This window comes from Schistocerca americana, chromosome 9 (assembly GCF_021461395.2).
Source record: "Schistocerca americana isolate TAMUIC-IGC-003095 chromosome 9, iqSchAmer2.1, whole genome shotgun sequence".
NCBI lineage: Eukaryota > Metazoa > Arthropoda > Insecta > Orthoptera > Acrididae > Schistocerca > Schistocerca americana.
The window spans coordinates 98,873,517-98,891,073 of NC_060127.1; the positions used below are offsets into that span (position 1 = coordinate 98,873,517).

Genomic DNA, 17,557 nt, shown 5'->3' on the forward strand with positions numbered 1-17,557 from the left:
GTATTTGTGTCAATGTGCCATCATATTTTTATCTTGTTACAATTTTTGATTTTGTATTATCTTGGCAATTATGGTTTCTGTGGTAACTTCTGTTAAACCATGTATGACATCTGATACATTTGTGACGATTTTCGTGGGTATTTTGATCGATTTTAGGTTTTTTTCTTCTTTTCGTCTTCTGTTTGGCATTCTCACATTGTCCACTTTTGTATGCTGTCCAGCTGCCTTGCCTTTGATAATGGCTCAAAACCGAAACCGGTAGAAAAATAAAACATTATTACAGACAGCACGGCGTTATGCATTTTTCAATATTAGTTATTGTACCTTAGTGGACACTAGTTTCTTTGAAAATACAAAAGATTATTATTTATTCAGGGGTTTGTTACCGTTGCGTGCTATTTCTTGGTAGTTACTAATTTCGAACTTTAACGTTGATTCTCAAACCACTGCCGGCATTTAAGGTGTTCTTTACAGCATAATTCCACTAATATACTTACTTGACATCAACGCAATACGGATGCATATAAAAAAAGGCGTACAATCACAATACAGAACTTGTACATTCAGCAGAGTGTGCAAATGTATGTGAATTCCGAAGGGACCAAACTGCCGAGGTCATCGGTCACTAGACTTACACACTACTTAAATTAACTTACGCTAAGAACAACACACACATCCATGCCCGAGGGAGGACTCGAACCTCCGGCGGGAGCGGTCGCGCAGTCCGTGACATGGCGCCTCAAATCACGCGGGCACTCCGCGTGGCCAGGAGAGTGTAATCTAGCCTGCTGTATGTACTTCCGCGCTATGGTCATACCACATTTTTATATGCATCTGTATTATGTAGATGTCATGCAAGTACAGCGACGGAAAAAACGCAAAAGCCAGAAGAGCGGTGCGTTGTACACGAAAGATGGTAGACGTGTTTCTACATCTGAAAGACCACGTCTATCCAAATTCCGCGCCAGTCGCATAAGAGTGGTCCCACTAGCGCCATTTTGAGGATGCATATCAGTTTACTTTAGGTACACACTGTCGTCAGCGAGTAATATTATTGGGATTTCCGTCGTGCGAAAGCTGTGAGTACCCTTGGAAAGGCATTCACCTATCTGTATATTAAATGATCAACTTATGAGACGATACCTATTCTTTGGAAGACGTTTTATATGATTTACGTAACTGTAAAGATGCGCATCTAGCGCGGACGCTAATAAATCGTTTGTGCAGTCAAATAAACATTTTAACAGAAGCTGAACTGAACGTTCCGCTTTGATCTAAATAAAAGATGACTGTAAAAACCTTTGTAGAGCTTCCGATTTTATCGTACTTCTGCTTGTAATGTGAAAGCGTCTTTAAGCCATAAAAGGAGAGGTCTTGCCAGCGTGCAGACAACATTATTAATTAATAAAATTCGAATAATTTATGTTCGATACTGTAAACCGGCAAGTTATTGTTATGAAGGTGTTGATTGGTGCAAGAATTGTCTCGCAGGAAGGAGAAAAGTAATGACTGTAATTTGTGACAAAAAACGTGATCCAAGAATCTAACACTGGACAGGCTGAAATCTGATCGCACCAAACAGTTAGAAAATTACTTATGTAAGTTATACTGTTCATAAATAAACCCTAATTGCGTGTGAGGATTATTTGAATATATTTAGTGTTTACCAGATTTCTTATTCTATTCTTTTCCTTTATTTTTTTTCTACCTCCACGTCATGTTATTTTTATAAATGTCAGACAGCCTTTACTACAGCAGAGAATACTGCGGCATCCTGGTCGTAGAAGGCCGCTCCTTGTCTCCTATACAACTCATAGCTGCCACATTTATTAATGATTTCATTTGCAAATGCAAATTTTTTTATTGTTCATTGTTAAAGGTCCCTTAGGTAATTATAAAATTCATACTGATTACGTAAAGAAATCCGGGTTGTTATTTTCCGAATAATAGAAGTCTTTGCGTAATCAAAAACTAGCCTCCTTCTGACAACGATCAGGAGCCGACCGGCCGGCCGGAGTGGCCGAGCGGTTCTAGGCGTTACAGTCTGGAGCCGCGCGACCGCTACGGTCGCAGGTTCGAATCCTGCCTCGGGCATGGATGTTTGTGATGTCCTTAGATTACCTAACTAACCAAAGGACATCACACACATCCATGCCCGAGGCAGGATTCGAACCTGCGACCGTAGCGGTCGCGCGATTCCAGGCTGTAGCATCTAGAACCGCTCGACCACTCCGGCCGAATTGTAAAGTGTCTTGTTGTCTTATTAGGTGGTATGCGTCATGGTCAGGTAATTGGTCACGTAGTATGGAAGCAAAAGGGGGCACTCGTAAATCACATGATCGGGAGTACCCTCTCGTTCACTACATTCACACGAGCGTGTGGCCCTTTTCCCGAACCAACGTAAGTATGTCGGATAAGGCATATGTCCAGTGAGAAAATAAATTAGTACTCTGGTGAGTTCAAAGTATTTCATTTTTAATTGTTCCCTAATGTTCGAAATAAGTTCATATGTCCTACGTCCTGTTTCGTCCGTCTCCCATAGTTCTTGCCACAGTTGTTCACCCCTTTGCCGAATCTCACCCTTGTCCCTAGCCCCAGTGCCTAAAATCTCCTCTATCTTCGTAACATTTCCTTTCTTGACCCAGAACCACGCAGCCTGCTCTCTAATTTTGATGTCCAAGGGGCATAGCCCCATTGTGACCAATAAAGTTCCCCCTGGTGATGACCGGTAAGACCCCACAGACTGTTACACCTCAACAGCCATGCATCTCACCAGCATGCAGCACACCTCGAGATATAGGCTTCTCTTTTTTATGGAGGCTTGTCCCATCCTCGCTATCCGGAGAAATTAAACCAAGATCCCCATTCCCTGTGACGCACAACGTTCAACCACTCCACTGCCATGGTGGTCGCTGAATCATTCCCCGGAGGCTACGTTGACAGGGGACTGCCGGCGCTTACCAGTCCCCAGATCAGAAAACCCGGGATCACCAACCCACATCCAGCAAACGAATGTGGAGGCCCTGAATCACGGCTGCCAACAAGCATATTACTGAGAAGACACAATCTCATAATAAGTCATTTCTAAACAGCGCTTTCCAAAATCCACAATATGGCGATAATGATCCTCATGTACTAGGACATGTTCTTGTCCTGCCACATTCTTTGGTGCATATGAGCACAGGGATTGTTGTACAGGGTGTCCGAAAAGTCTTTCCCTGATTACATAAATTCATAACTCAGGCTATAAGTAAGATAAAAATATGAAACTGGTGTCAAATTCTTTACAAACTATGAAAGTTTTTTTCACACATCAGTAAACTTACACATGAGTACCCTTGGTATCACGTAGCACATCTAGGCGATATTCAATTTCCGTTCACACATTAGCCAACATCACTGGAGGGATCGATTAAGCGACTGTAGTTGTCCATTGCCGCAGGGTTTCAAGATCTGATACACGTGTTCGGTAGACCTCGTCGTTGACATAACCCCATAAAAAGAAGTCTATTAGGGTTACGTTAGGTGAGCGTGGAGGCCAAACCGTTGGCCCATCACCACCAATCCATCGGCCAGGACAGGTCATATCGAGATAGGCACGGACGTCCAAACCCGAATGTCTTGCTCAAACAAGACATCGGGGTGATACTGAAGCAGCTGAGGAACAGCATACAGTTGCAACATGTCCAGATACACTGCAGATGTGATGGTAGCCTCAGCGAAGAAGAATGGCCCGATAATTCGGTCATGCAATAGCGCGCACCAAACATTGACCTTTGGACTGCCTCTGGTGCACTCCATGACCTCGCCAGGGGGTTGTGAACCTCAAATGCGCACATTATGGCGACTCACTACTCCACTGACAAAAAAGGTCGCTTCGTCGGAAAAGGTAATTCGTCTGAGATAACCATCATCGTCCTCAATACGTGATAGCATTTCGACCGCAAAGTCATATCGGCGTGTACTGTCATTGGGCAACAAGGCCTGAACGATTTGCACTTTGTATGCACGAAACAATAAACGTTTGTGTAAAATGTCACGGAGAGAGCTTTTTGGCATCTGTAATTCACATGAGGCCCTGCGCACCGATTTCTTCGGACTTCGCAGAAAAGACTGCCTTACAGCTTCCACCCTGTCTGCTGAGGTTTTTGGTCGACCAGACCCCGGAAGGTCAGCAACCGATCCTGTGTTCTTGAACCTCTCGTACCTGGCTTTAATGCTCTTGACATCAGGTGGGTTTCTTCCAATGTCTCTGCACTGTGGCTGGTGATCGTGTCTCATGGTACCACAGGACACACTGTGCCTTCTCCTGATTGGTTAACATGGCTTCTTGGGCACACTCCCTCATCCACTACCTACGTGCTGCGATCCTAAAACAGAAAAAAACTTTGATAGCTGTAAACAATTCGACACAAGTTTCGTATCTCTATCTTACTTCCAGCCTGAGTTATCAATTTATGTAATCAGGGAAAGACTTTTCTGACACCCTGTATTTCAACAGAGACCAGTCAGTTTTCGAAAATGTGTCAGCAGACGCGCATACCACCCGTAATTTATGCTGGAGGATGATGGTTCAGATGGCTCTGAGCACTATGCGACTTAACTACTCTGGTCATCAGCCCCTAGAACTTAGAACCATTTAAACCTAACCAACCTAAGGACATCACACACATCCATGCCCGAGGCAGGATTCGAATCTGCGACCGTACCGGTCGCGCGGTTTCAGACTGTAGCGCCTAGAAGTGCTCGGCCACTCCGGCCTGCTACGCTGGAGGAGCTCACTCTGAGTCATCTCTTATGACCTGGGCGCCTGTACCAAAGGAAAACATTAATACTGGTGAAAGGGCAAGTTGGGTTTAGCTGTCACAATTCTGTTCCACAAAATACTGGGATGTGCTGAAAAATACTGTCTCCGAATTTATGTGAAAATTCTTATAGATTTTTAAATAAAACAAATGTTAGTAACACTCTACATCTTTATTCTTCATGTCTGCATATATCTTTCTCTAAGTACTCGCCTTAGGAACGACCACAATTCTCTCCAAGATAGACCAGTTTGGTGTTACCGTCGCGCCTTAATCACCATCAAAGTGAAGTCCGCGAAAGTGTCCTTCAACTTTTTGAAACAGATGAATATACGAGGCGTGTTTTTTAAGTAAGTACCGTTTTGAAATCAAAAAAAAAGACGTGCTAAGATATTTCAATAATTTTATTTTTACATGAAAGCCTGTACCTTAATCTACGCACTGACGCCATTACAGTCTGATTCTTCCTTGTTTACGTTGCATCCTGAGTGTTTAAGATGCCTCCGATAATCGGGAGTCCCGCCGACTGTGAAGTACTGACTGTTATAAGATTTCTTAGTGCTAAAGGCCTAAAAGCGATCGATATTCATCGTGAGATCTGTGAAGTTTACGGAGAAAACTTTATGAGTGATGGAATGGTAAGAAAGTGGGTGAGAGCATTTAAAGATGGCCGCACAACTGTGCATGATGAACAACGGAGTGGGTGTCCTTCGGTCGTTAATGAAGGTTTGGTGCAAGAAGTGGACAATAAGGTGAGAGAAAACAGACGCTTTACGGTTTCCTCCTTGCGGAATGACTTTCCTAGTGTTTTTCGTAGTGTTATGTATGGCATTGTGACCGAGCACTCGAATTACCGGGTCTGCAGCTCGTGGTCGTGCGGTAGCGTTCTCGCTTCCCACGCCCGGGTTCCCGAGTTCAATTCCCGGCGGGGTCAGGGATTTTCTCTGCCTCGTGATGACTGGCTGTTGTGTGGTGTCCTTCGGTTAGTTAGGTTTAAGCAGTTCTAAGTTCTAGGGGACTGATGACCATAGATGTTAAGTCCCATAGTGCTCAGAGCCTCGAATTACCGAAAATGTTGACGGATGTCCACGAAACTAAAAGTTTTCCTTGAGCGGTACCACAACGACGGTGATGGTTTCTTGAGCCAAATTGTTACGGGCGATGAAACATGGGTGGCCCACGTCACACCAGAGAGAAAGAAACAATCCATGGAAGTTGAGCAAGGGCATCGTTTTGCTGCAAGACAATGCCCGTCCGCATGTGGCGAATCAGACCAAAGATCTCATCACATCTTTTCGATGGGAACCTCTAGATCATCCTCCGTACAGCCCCGATCTTGCGCCCAGTGACTACCATCTGTTCCTGCACTTGACCTCGACGGTCAGCGTCTTCAAGACGATCACGAAGTCAAAACAGTGGTGATGCAGTGGTTAACAAGTCGGGAGGCAGACTTCTATGACGAGGGTATTCAAAAACTGGTACAACGTAATGACAAGTGCCTCAATATTGACGAAAATTATGTAGAAAAGTAGGTTAAGGTACAGGCTTTCATGTAGAAATAAAATTATTGAGATATCTTAGCACGTCTTTTTTTAATTTCAGAGCGGTACTTACTTAAAAAACACGCCTCGTAGGATGGCGCAAAGTCCGGACTGTTTGGAGGATGATCGACGAGAGCGAACTCGAGGCGCTGGATCGTTTCAGCGTGCAAGTGTGGTCTGTCAGGAGAGGTTGCCCTGTGTCTGGACGATCTCTTAGAATTCGAAACACGATTACAGCACTCTGTTTCTCACGCACTGATAAAGTTACGTCACACACCGCCGTCTTACACCCTACAGTTGTGAGCCCTCTAGCGTCAGAGGGCTGCAAATATGTGAACGTGAAGCGTAAAGATGAAGAATGTTTTATTTTCAAAGCGTTGGGAGTTTCACACTAACAATCCGGAGGCATCACTTTTAAGCATGCTGCATCGTCGTGTTTACGTGCAAACCGGTGACAAGGGAAATAGTAAGTACAGAGGGTTTGCAAGATACAACTAATTTGTAACTGATCAACAGTTTAACCCAAAGGGTACAGTATTTACACAAAAATTTTGTACAAGAGTACCTTATTTACAAGTCAGAAAATACATTACACAATACCTCTCTAATTGAATTAGGTGCAAACAAGAACTTCTTATAACTTCTCTACTAACTGTAAGCACTTCAATAATAAAAGGTAAAATCAGTTTCATTTAACAAGGGCACTTGAATAATAAAGGTAAAATAAGTTTCTTTGAACAGGATACACAAGTCAAAAAAATATATTACACAAATCCATTCTGATTGAATTACTTGCAAAGAAGAACTTCTTATAACTTCCATACCAACTGTAACAACTTCAAAAATAAAAGGTGAAATCAGTTTCATTTGACAAAGGGCACTTTAATAATAAAGGTGAAGTAAGTTTCTTTTAAATAGGTCACCTGGGCAATCGCAATGGGACAATTCACGTAATTTCCTATTTCCGCTTCCCATCAAGTATTTCTTTTTAGCATGTACATAAGTTCAACTCCTGCTGCATATAAGGTATAATTCAGAACACTAGTCTCCTTCCTTTATGGTTTTGAAGGTAAATATATAAGGAGTATAGCAAACGGAACAAACGCCTTGGCGTCCCATTGCAGAGGAAACTGAACTTAATGCAAGATCCCCACTCACTGCAACCCGAAGAACTAAGTGGACGCCGAATTGGTTGACATTTTCCCCGCGGCCAAAAGAACCTTCGTTCCCCTCTGGTATTGGTCGGTCAAGGTGTCGTAATCCGGACATCGATCTAGACACGGACTAGGTGCCCGCTGCAGTGCTGCACAGGCACACAGCCACAGCCAAAAGAAACAATGTTAACAGCCCCAGAATATAGTGAGATAAAATTCTATCAAGATAGATCACATCAAGACAAAGGCAAATTAAAAATGGTTGAAAGCATTAACTGTAGACTTCAAATTTTAAAAATTTGTAAAACTGCCCCAGCACAAACAGACTAGTTTTAAAAGGGCAACGATAAGACAAAGCATAATAGTATTACACCAGTACGTCGCAGTTCCAATACAATATTGACACTCATAAGAATGAATCTAGTGAAAACAGGGGTAGGCCTGATTGCAAAACTAGAAAGCTTGAATGTCTGCTTCTTCAATAGACAGTTGCGTGGTACATAGTTCAACTCCACTAGCCAAAATGATTAACACATTGCTCAGTGTCCTGTGTGGAAGACCATGGGCCAGTCACGCCTCAAGAACTTGCAATAACAGGTGCACTTCCGCACTCCGAGCCACATACACCGGTCGAATCCAGCTAACTCCACGCAAACACAAGTTTCACCCTCTGAGCAGCGACACGTACTGGCCGTTCCGAAGGCAAAACCCAGTCTGCCCGCCAGCTCACCAGCACCACCACCGGCCAACGTGGCAAAGATAAGAAACGTCAGGGGGAAACAATCGATCCGGGTGAATCGAACGGAGAAAGCGACTGGCACTGGCGCCTCCCCACGTATCACATCCCCTCTTACAATCAAATTTCAGGATTTCATTTGTTACACCAGCTGACTGCGTTTTATTTTTAAAGGTCTAACATCACGGAGTGGAACGTGGAAACGCTGACCTCAGACGATCAGAGGGATCCTGTCCTCTCCAAATTACTGCGCACCCTTCGGCACATCACAAAAGCCATACGCCTAGGCAGAATATGCGCCGGGCGCCAAAAATGGAATTTTCTCCAGCGGCACTTGAACAAAACAGGTGAGATACATGCGATTGCAGTCTTTCTCGGCGTATTCCAGTGATGAATTATTCTCGGGTTATCAGCCGAGTGGTGGCGTCGTCTTGTGGCAACGTTTCAATGAGTTTCGTGCCCATCATCTTCTGGCGAAGATGGGAGGGAGTTGACACACTTCGCCAGAAGATGAACGGTACGAAACTCATTGAAACGTTGCCACAAGACGACGCCACCACTCGGCTGATAACCCGAGAAGAATTCATCAGCAAAACAGGTGAGTCCTTATTTGTAAGTATGTTCTTTGGAAATGCAGGTTTTCTCGGCGAATTTCAGTGGCGAAAATTTTCGAGGTATCAGCCGAGTCGCGGCGCCTTCGCTCGACGAGTTAGAAATTCGCAATGTGCGAGAACTTCATCTAGTATGGTATCCATGGCCCGCCCGGTCGGCCGTGCGGTCTAACGCCCGGCTTTCCGGGCGGGAAGCAGCGCCTGGTCCCCGGCACGAATCCGCCCGAAGGATTTGCGTCGAGGTCCGGTGAACCGGCCAGTCTGTGGATGGTTTTTAGGCGGTTTTCCATCTGCCTCGGTGAATGCGAGCTTCTTCCCATTATTCCGCCTCAGTTACACTATGTCAGCGATTGCTGCCCAAACAAGTTCTCCACGTACGCTTACACAACCATTACCACGGAAACATAGGGGTTACACTCGTCTGGTGTGAGACGTTCCCTGGGGAACCCGATGGCAGGCGGTACAGTATTGAACCAGGCTACGATACTTCTTGGCCACCACGGTGCCTTGCACGGGCACCACTGGAATCATGGATGCCCATGTCAATGTTCCCGAGAGCATAATGGAATGGCCACCAACTCGTCTCTGCCCAGCAGTGTCAGGGAGCTGTTCCCCTGGTAGACGACGGATTCGCGCCCTCCTGTCGGCATGATGAAGGAGGTATGCCTGCCGGAGTGGCCGTGCAGTTCTAGGCGCTACAGTCTGGAACCGAGCGACCGCTATGGTCGCAGGTTCGAATCCTGCCTCGGGCATGGATGTGTCTGATGTCCTTAAGATAGTTAGGTTTAATTAGTTCTAAGTTCTAGCTACTGATGACCTCAGAAGTTAAGTCGCATAATGCTCAGAGCCATTTGAACCATTTGAAGGAGGTATCGGGGTTCATCGGCCCATACAAAGCTCTGCCACTGTGCTAACGTCCAGTACCGATAGTCACGTGCCCATTTCAGTCGTAGTTGTCTACGTTGTGTTGTTAACATCGGTACATGCATGGGTCGCCGTCTGCTGACTGCCATCGATAGAAGTGGTCGCTGCACTGTACTCTGCCTAGCATGAAAGTCTGATGTTTAGTTCCATCACAGTTCGCCGACTGTCCTGTTTTACCAGTCTGCCCAGCCTACAACATCCGACATCTGTAATGAGGGGTGTCAGCCCAACCCGACGACGTCTGGATGTGGTTTCACCTTGGTTTAGGCACGCATTGAAGACACTCCCCACAGAACTCCTCAAAAAGCCGACAAGTAGTACAATTTCCGAAATGCTCCTGCAGAGACTCCCACCATGTGTCCTCAGTTAAATTCAACTTCCCCATTCTACACACAGACAGCAGGCGCACTGATACTACATGCATCAATGCACCAAGTGTGTGCAAGTAGCAGTCGTTCCATATATATATGGTGTTACAAAAAGGTGCGGCCAAACTTTCAGAAAACATCCCTCACACACAAATAAAGAAAAGATGTTCTGTGCACATGTGTCCGGAAACGCTTAATTTCCATGTTAGAGCTCATTTTAGTTTCGTCAGTATGTACTGTACTTCCTCGATTCACCGCCAATTGGCCCAATTGAAAGAAGGTAATGTTGACTTCGTTGCTTGTGTTGACATGCGACTCACTGCTCTGCAGTACTAGCATCAAGCACATCAGTACGTAGCATCAACAGTTTAGTGTTCATCACGAACGTGGTTTTGCAGTCAGTGCAATGTTTACAAATGCGGAGTTGGCAGATGCCCATTTGATGTATGGATTAGCACGGGGCAATAGCCGTGGCGCGGTACGTTTGTATCGAGACAGATTTCCAGCACGAAGGAGTCCCGACGGGAAGATGTTCGAAGCACTTGATCGGCGTCTTAGGGAGCGCGGAACATTCCAGCCTATGACTCGCGACTGGGGAAGACCTAGAACGACTATGACACCTGCAATGGACGGAGCAATTCTTCGTGCAGTTGACGATAACCTAATGTCAGCGTCAGAGAAGTTGCTGCTTACAAGGTAACGTTGACCACGTCACTGTATGGAGAGTGCTACGGGAGAACTAGATGTTTCCGTACTATGTACAGCATGTGCAGGCACTATCGGCAGCTGATTGGCCTCCACGGGTACACTTCTAGGAATGGTTCATCCAACAATGTGTCAATCCTCATTTCAGTGCAAATGTTCCCTTTACGGATGAGGCTTCATTCCAACGTAATCAAATTGTAAATTTACACAATCAACATGCGTGGGCTGACGAGAATCTGCACGCAATTGTGCAATCAGGTCACAACACAGATTTTTTGTGAACGTTTGGGCAGGCATTGTTGGTGATCTCTTGATTGGGCCCCATGTTCTTCCACCTACGCTCAATGGAGCACGTTATTATGATTTCATACGGGATACTCTACCTGTGCTGCTAGAACATGTGCCTTTACAAGTACGACACATCAAGTAGTTCATGCACGATGGAGCTCCTGCACATTTCAGTCGAAGTGTTCGTACGCTTCTCAACAACAGATTCGGTGACCGATGGATTGGTAGAGGCGGACCAATTCCATGGCCTCCACGCTCTCCTGACCTGAACCCTCTTGACTTTCATTTATGGGGGCATTTGATAGCTCTTGTCTACGCAACCCCGGTACCAAATGTAGAGACTCTTCGTGCTCGTATTGTGGACGGCTGTGATACAATACGCCATTCTCCAGGACTGCATCAGCGCATCAGGGATTCCATGCGACAGAGGGTGGATGCATGTATTGTCGCTAACGGAGGATATTTTGAACATTTCCTGTAACAAAGTGTTTGAAGTCACGCTGGTACGTTCTGTTGGTGTGTGTTTCCATTCCTTGATTAATGTGATTTGAAGAGAAGCAATAAAATGAGCTCTAACATGGAAAGTAAGCGTTTCCGGACACATGTCAACGTAACATATTCTCTTTCTTTGTGTGTGAGGAATGTTTCCTGAAAGGTTGGCCGTACCTTTTTGTAACACCCTGAATACAGGGTGGTCCATTGACCGTGACCGGGCCAAATATCTCACGAAATAAGCGTCAAACGAAAAAACTACAAGGAAAGAAACTTGTCTAGTTTGAAGGGAGAAACCAGATGGCGCTATGGTTGGCCCGCTAGATGGCGCTGCCGTAGGTCAAACGGATATCAACTGCGTTTCTTTAAATAGGAGCCACCATTTTTATTACATATTTGTGTTGTACGTAAAGAAATATGAATGTTTTAGTTGAACCACTTTTTCCGCTTTGTGATAGATGACGCTGTAATAGACACAAACAGCTCAAGGGGCGTCGGTGGAATGACAGCCTCATTGCTCACGGGGATTTTTTAGGATTGGCATACCGATTCTGGACAGTGCAGCCTTCCGACTATCCCACGTTATATCTTATATCCCGTTATATCTTACGACGAGGACAATATTAACTGGTCACTGCTACGTTAGCAAGTTCGAGTAGAGGAACTGTATTTTATAGTTAAGGATTCTGGATTGGTGTTTTTTGACAGACAGATTTCAAGTAACTTTATTTCATACCTTTACTCGCTGTATAGAGGAGATCACTTTCAATATCACCACAGAACGATATTCATTCAGAGTATGTTCATCAAAGCTGGAACCTCTCTTTTTCAGTGTCCACGTGTTAAGTCAGTCTAGCAGTTATATCCTTTTCTGACTGGTCTTCATATATATTGTCACAAAAAAAGTAACAGGAAGTAGTTCACATCCCACTTTTTTTTTCTAAAGACTGAATCTCGTCTTTCATGTTGAACAGAATGTTGAAAGGAGTATACTGGGGCTCACTTGTATGTGGCACCAGAATGAGATAAGAATATTAATAAATTAAATTGAAACTAGTGTACTATAAACGACGAATGTCTCTGATAGGCTCGATAATGTGAATCGCTGACTGTGCGCGGCCGTAGAGCCAGAGATACTGTTTCTGGTCTGAGAATGTAGTGTTGGAGAGAGCCGGGGGCATAGTTGTAGGTAGCTGTCTGTGAGGGAAAGGCGGTGGAGTGGGCGGCTTCTGTGGTGTGCTGTGTGAAGCCACCAAGAGTTAGATCAATGTAGATATGTCGATATTGTTGAACATGGAAGCAGAGGTCTTCATGCAACCAAGGTAAAGATTCTCAATAATTACGATTTCTGTTTTTGCCAGAGCGTTAGTGTAGGTGAGTTGGCTGACAATTTGTTATTGTTGAGTGACCCCAGAATGTACATAAACGGTTTCGACAGAGAGTCTACTTAGGTATTTCATTTTTGTAATGATTTTAAGATTTGTTAACAGAGCTATGTGTAATTTGATGATTTGCATTTACGTTGGATTAATGAAGTTAGATAATACTTGCTGTTTAAATCTCATTGTTTGTGAATCAATTGTGAGTAATGTAACTTCAATTGTCAGATGTTTTTGAAAAGACAAACTTAATTTGGAATATAATTTTGCTGAAAACACTGAGTGCTAGTAATCCATCATAATCATCACCGCCTCCCAGCCCGGGTCATATATTTTTCAAAGAATTTGGAATTTCTTAAATGTTCTAGTTTATCAGCCAAATGAATTTCATGTGCATTTCAAGTATTATGGCCAGCATTGCACACTGATGAGCCTGTAGTTAGTATATTTATATTTTTTATGAGAGACCAGAATATACGCGTTCCACCGTTGCTGCTTTAGAGATAAGACAATTTAATTTCATTGTTACGTGTACAGGGACCAAACTTATTGGTTTTTTAACAGGGCCTTAGCATTCAGTGGTTAAGGGGGTGAATGTATTTTGCAGTGACTGTTTCTTTATTGGTATTTGGAGTTGCATTACCCAATCGATTCGTGTTAAGTTTTGCTAACAATTACAGAGACTAAGCACACTACTTGCACTTACAACACGCCACACGACAATTCGAGTTCAGTAGTCATTCCACAGATCAGACATTCATTCAACTTAATCGTCAAGTCTATTATATTATTTTTTGAAGGAACGTTACAATGTGGACATCTAGATTTACATCTGCGTGATTACTCTGCTATTCACAATAAAGTGCCTATAAGAGGGTTGACCTTCAAGTTGTCTCGCTACCGTTCCACTCTCCAAAGGTGCGCGGAAAAAACGAGCATTTAAATTTTTCTGTGCGAGCCCTGATTTCTCTTAATTTATCATGTTAATCATTTCTCTCTATGTAGGTGGGTGCTAACAGAATATTTTCGCAACCGGAGGAGAAAATTGGTGATTCAAATTTCATGAGAAGATCCCGTCGCACGAAAAACGCCTTTATTTTAATTATTGCCACTCCAATTCAAGTATCATGTCTGTTGCACTATCTACTCTATTTCGCGATAATACAAAACGAGCTGCCCTTCTTTGTAATTTTTCGATATCATCCATCAGTCCCACCTGATGCGGATCCCACACCGCACAGCAATACTCCAGAATAGGGCGGACAAGCGTAGTGTAAGCAGTCTCTTTGGTAGACCTGTTGAACCTTCTAAGTGTTCTGCCAATGAATCGCAGTCTTTGGTTTGCTCTACCCACAATATTATTTATGTTATCGTTCCAGTTTAGGTTATTTGTAATTTTAATCCCTAATTATTTAGTTGAATTTACAGCCTTCAGATTTGTGTAACTTATCGCGTAATCGAAATTTAGTGGATTTCTTTTAGTATTCATGTGAATAACTTGACGCTTCTCTTTCTTCAGGGTCAACTGCCACTTTTCGCACAATACAGATATCTTATTTAAATCATTTTGCAATTCGTTTTGGTCATCTGATTACTTTACATGACAGTAAATGACAGCATAATCTGCAAACAATCTAACACGGCTACTCAGATTGTCTCGTTGTTAATATGGATCAGGGTCGGTAGAAGGCCTGTAACACTTCCTTGGGGAACGCCGGATATTACTTCTGTTTTACCCGATGACTTCCCTTTTATTACTACAAACTGTGACCTTTCTGGCAGAAAATCACGAATCCAGTCTCACAGCTGAGGCGATACTCTGTAGGCACGCAGTTTGGTTAGAGGACGCTTGTGAGGAACGGAGTCGAAAGCCTTCTGGAAATCTAAAAACGTGGAATCCCCTGTCGATGGCACTTATTACTCCATGGGTATAAAGAGTTAGTTGGGTTTCACAAGAAGGATATTTTCTGAATTTGTGAGATACTTCATAAAGTTCGAATACAGTATATGTTCCAAAATCATACTGCAAATAGACATTAGTCATATGGGTCTGTAATTCAGCGAATTACTCCTACTTCCCTTTTTGGGTATTGGTGTAACTTGAGCAATTTTTCAGTCTTTAGGTACGGATCTTCCTGTGAGCGAGTGGTCGTATATAATTGCTAAATATGGAGCTACAGTATTCTAAGTTATTATTGATAAAGTTGGTGTATATTTCCTGGATTTTGGTTTGCTGACAAGTACCAGTGCAGTCCTGTGTACATGTAGCATGGAAACAGGTGAAGCCAGGAAGTGAAAGCTGTGTTTCTGACAGAAATCTGTTCAGATGAGTAGTTCATTAGAATGTCGTCTGTCTTGTCCAGAATTGCAGGCCGAGGTGCCCGCCTATCTGGAACACGTCTCCAGCTACTCACGGGATGTTGCGCAGTTGCTGTCACATGGTGTGAGGCACATATCAGCAGCTTTAGTTCCATTCGCATTCGAGATCATGGTAAGTGACGTTTTTCATCCTCAGTTTGTTACTCGTAAGATGGGTGAGAAAGTGACACACACAGCCGCGCGTAAGTGGTCAGTTCTGAGAGTGTGCTTCCTATATGTCTGATTCACACTGTTGTTATCTTTGCCTGTCCGATTGTAACGTTAACCATCTGCAACAGTTGTGACTCTCCCTACGTCTACGATACTTGTAGCGTTGGTAGAGAGAGAGAATGCAAGCTGAAAACGGATAAGGACGGTGAAAAAATTCAACCCTTTCGTCATCTTCGTAATGTGTTAGCAGTCTGCTGAGTGAGAAATTGAATTACTAGTGCAGACTTCAAGAAGAATATAACAATTCCAATCCCAAAGAAAGCAGTTGTTGCAGATGTGAAAATTACCGAACTATCAGTTTAACAAGCCACGGCTTCAAAATACTAACACGAATTCTGTACAGACGAATCGAAAAACTGGTAGAAGTCGACCTCGGGGACGATCAGTTTGGATTCCATAGAAATGATGGAACACGTGAGGCAATACTGACCCTACGACTTATCTTAGAAAATAGATTAAGGACAGGCAAACCTACCATAACTAAACTGGTGCCTTATTCAGGATTGTGAAAATGTGAGTTTGTAATCTTACGGAACACATCAAATATGGAACCAAGATTGGGAGACTGCATACAACACTGCATTCATAAAATAACACACGAAGAATGCTGAAACATATGCAAGAGGAAATTAACCACAACCAACCGATTCAATTGTCACCCAAAGAAGCTTCGTTCGTAGCGCAATGCTGTCCGTCATGAAATTACCACACACTGGTATACTAAATTCATACTAACTCTCTGTGAAATCTTCCCGAAAAGAATATCTGAGGGCTACTTTGATAATTACACTACATTCTTCACGTGGTCAACTTGGTTTACGCAAAGAGTGTAACTCCACAATAATTTTTATAATTAAAATAAATTACATCGAAACACAAATTACAAAAGAAAAACCTCGAACTGGTTACTATCGTCTTACTATTAACCAGATGGGTCAAACAATAGTATAAGCACGTGGTACTGGTCTACAAAATACACTCCACGTGGGTTGAACATAAAGAAAAGTTGCTATATTGAAAAATATTGTCAAGACGAGATGTTATAATCTCACAAACTTTCGCTTTTAAGATTCATGACCTTAGTTAGAGTTACGGATCATCCACACGTGGTTCCACTTTACTCACAAAGTAGTGACAAAACAACTACTGGAAGACATTCTGAACTTCACACTCGAACTACACCGTATTGCAATTTAAGATAACATCAGATATTTTAGATCTAAACCTGAAATAAAGGTGATTAAATTTTCAGTTAGGCTGAACTTAAGAAATCCATTGTCCTACAGACTTAGGAGAGACGCGTTTAGCTGGAGATCTTACCACTTCAGACACTCGCCGCGGACCAACTGGCTTGGGCCCCTACCGAGGGTGCTTAACAAATACAAACGGAAGTGACCAGAGAGGCAGCTTCCTACACCAACATGACAAGGGACGGACAGGACCATACCAAGAATAGAAACCTCTTTGCTTTTATAAAACGTAGCTACCTGTTCCGTCGTTAGTCCTACTGTTATCAAGCAGACAGGCTTGTCTACTACCATCAAGCATGCAACTAGAAATACATTTGCTCATACATCCTTTCACACAGAAGGGAAGGGGGATGACAGTATCTTATCATATACAACATATAAAAGAAAGTGGATGTAGGTTCCGTATGAGACTGTGTGACATGAATTACATATAAACTATGTTTTAAAGTGTAGTGGTGCGACAGATCGTTGTTGATTATGTGTAAAAGTAACACGTTCCACTGCTCAGTCTCCTCCCAGATAGCCAGAAACACCACAGTAAATTTAGAAGTGGAATGTATGCCGAAAATGACAACAGTTTTAAAAAATTAAAAGGAAGCCGACAGAGACCTTTCACAGTGCATCGAAGCATTTGAGCTTTGGAGCTGACGCGTGATGCTGCACATAAAACAGGCCGAAAGAAGAACAAATGCGTCCATTATTGACCAACTTAGAG

General features: G+C 43.4%; 1 protein-coding gene across 1 annotated transcript in view; it reads left to right on the top strand.

The window, feature by feature from the left end:
* LOC124550696 overlaps positions 1 to 17,557 on the top strand; it is a 64,014-nt gene that overhangs the window by 24,622 nt on the left and 21,835 nt on the right. The window contains exons 3-4 of the mRNA XM_047125420.1: positions 8,411 to 8,583; positions 15,367 to 15,494. Of these exons, the coding sequence (XP_046981376.1) occupies positions 8,411 to 8,583; positions 15,367 to 15,494 (301 nt within the window). The remainder of the gene's footprint in view (positions 1 to 8,410; positions 8,584 to 15,366; positions 15,495 to 17,557) is intronic.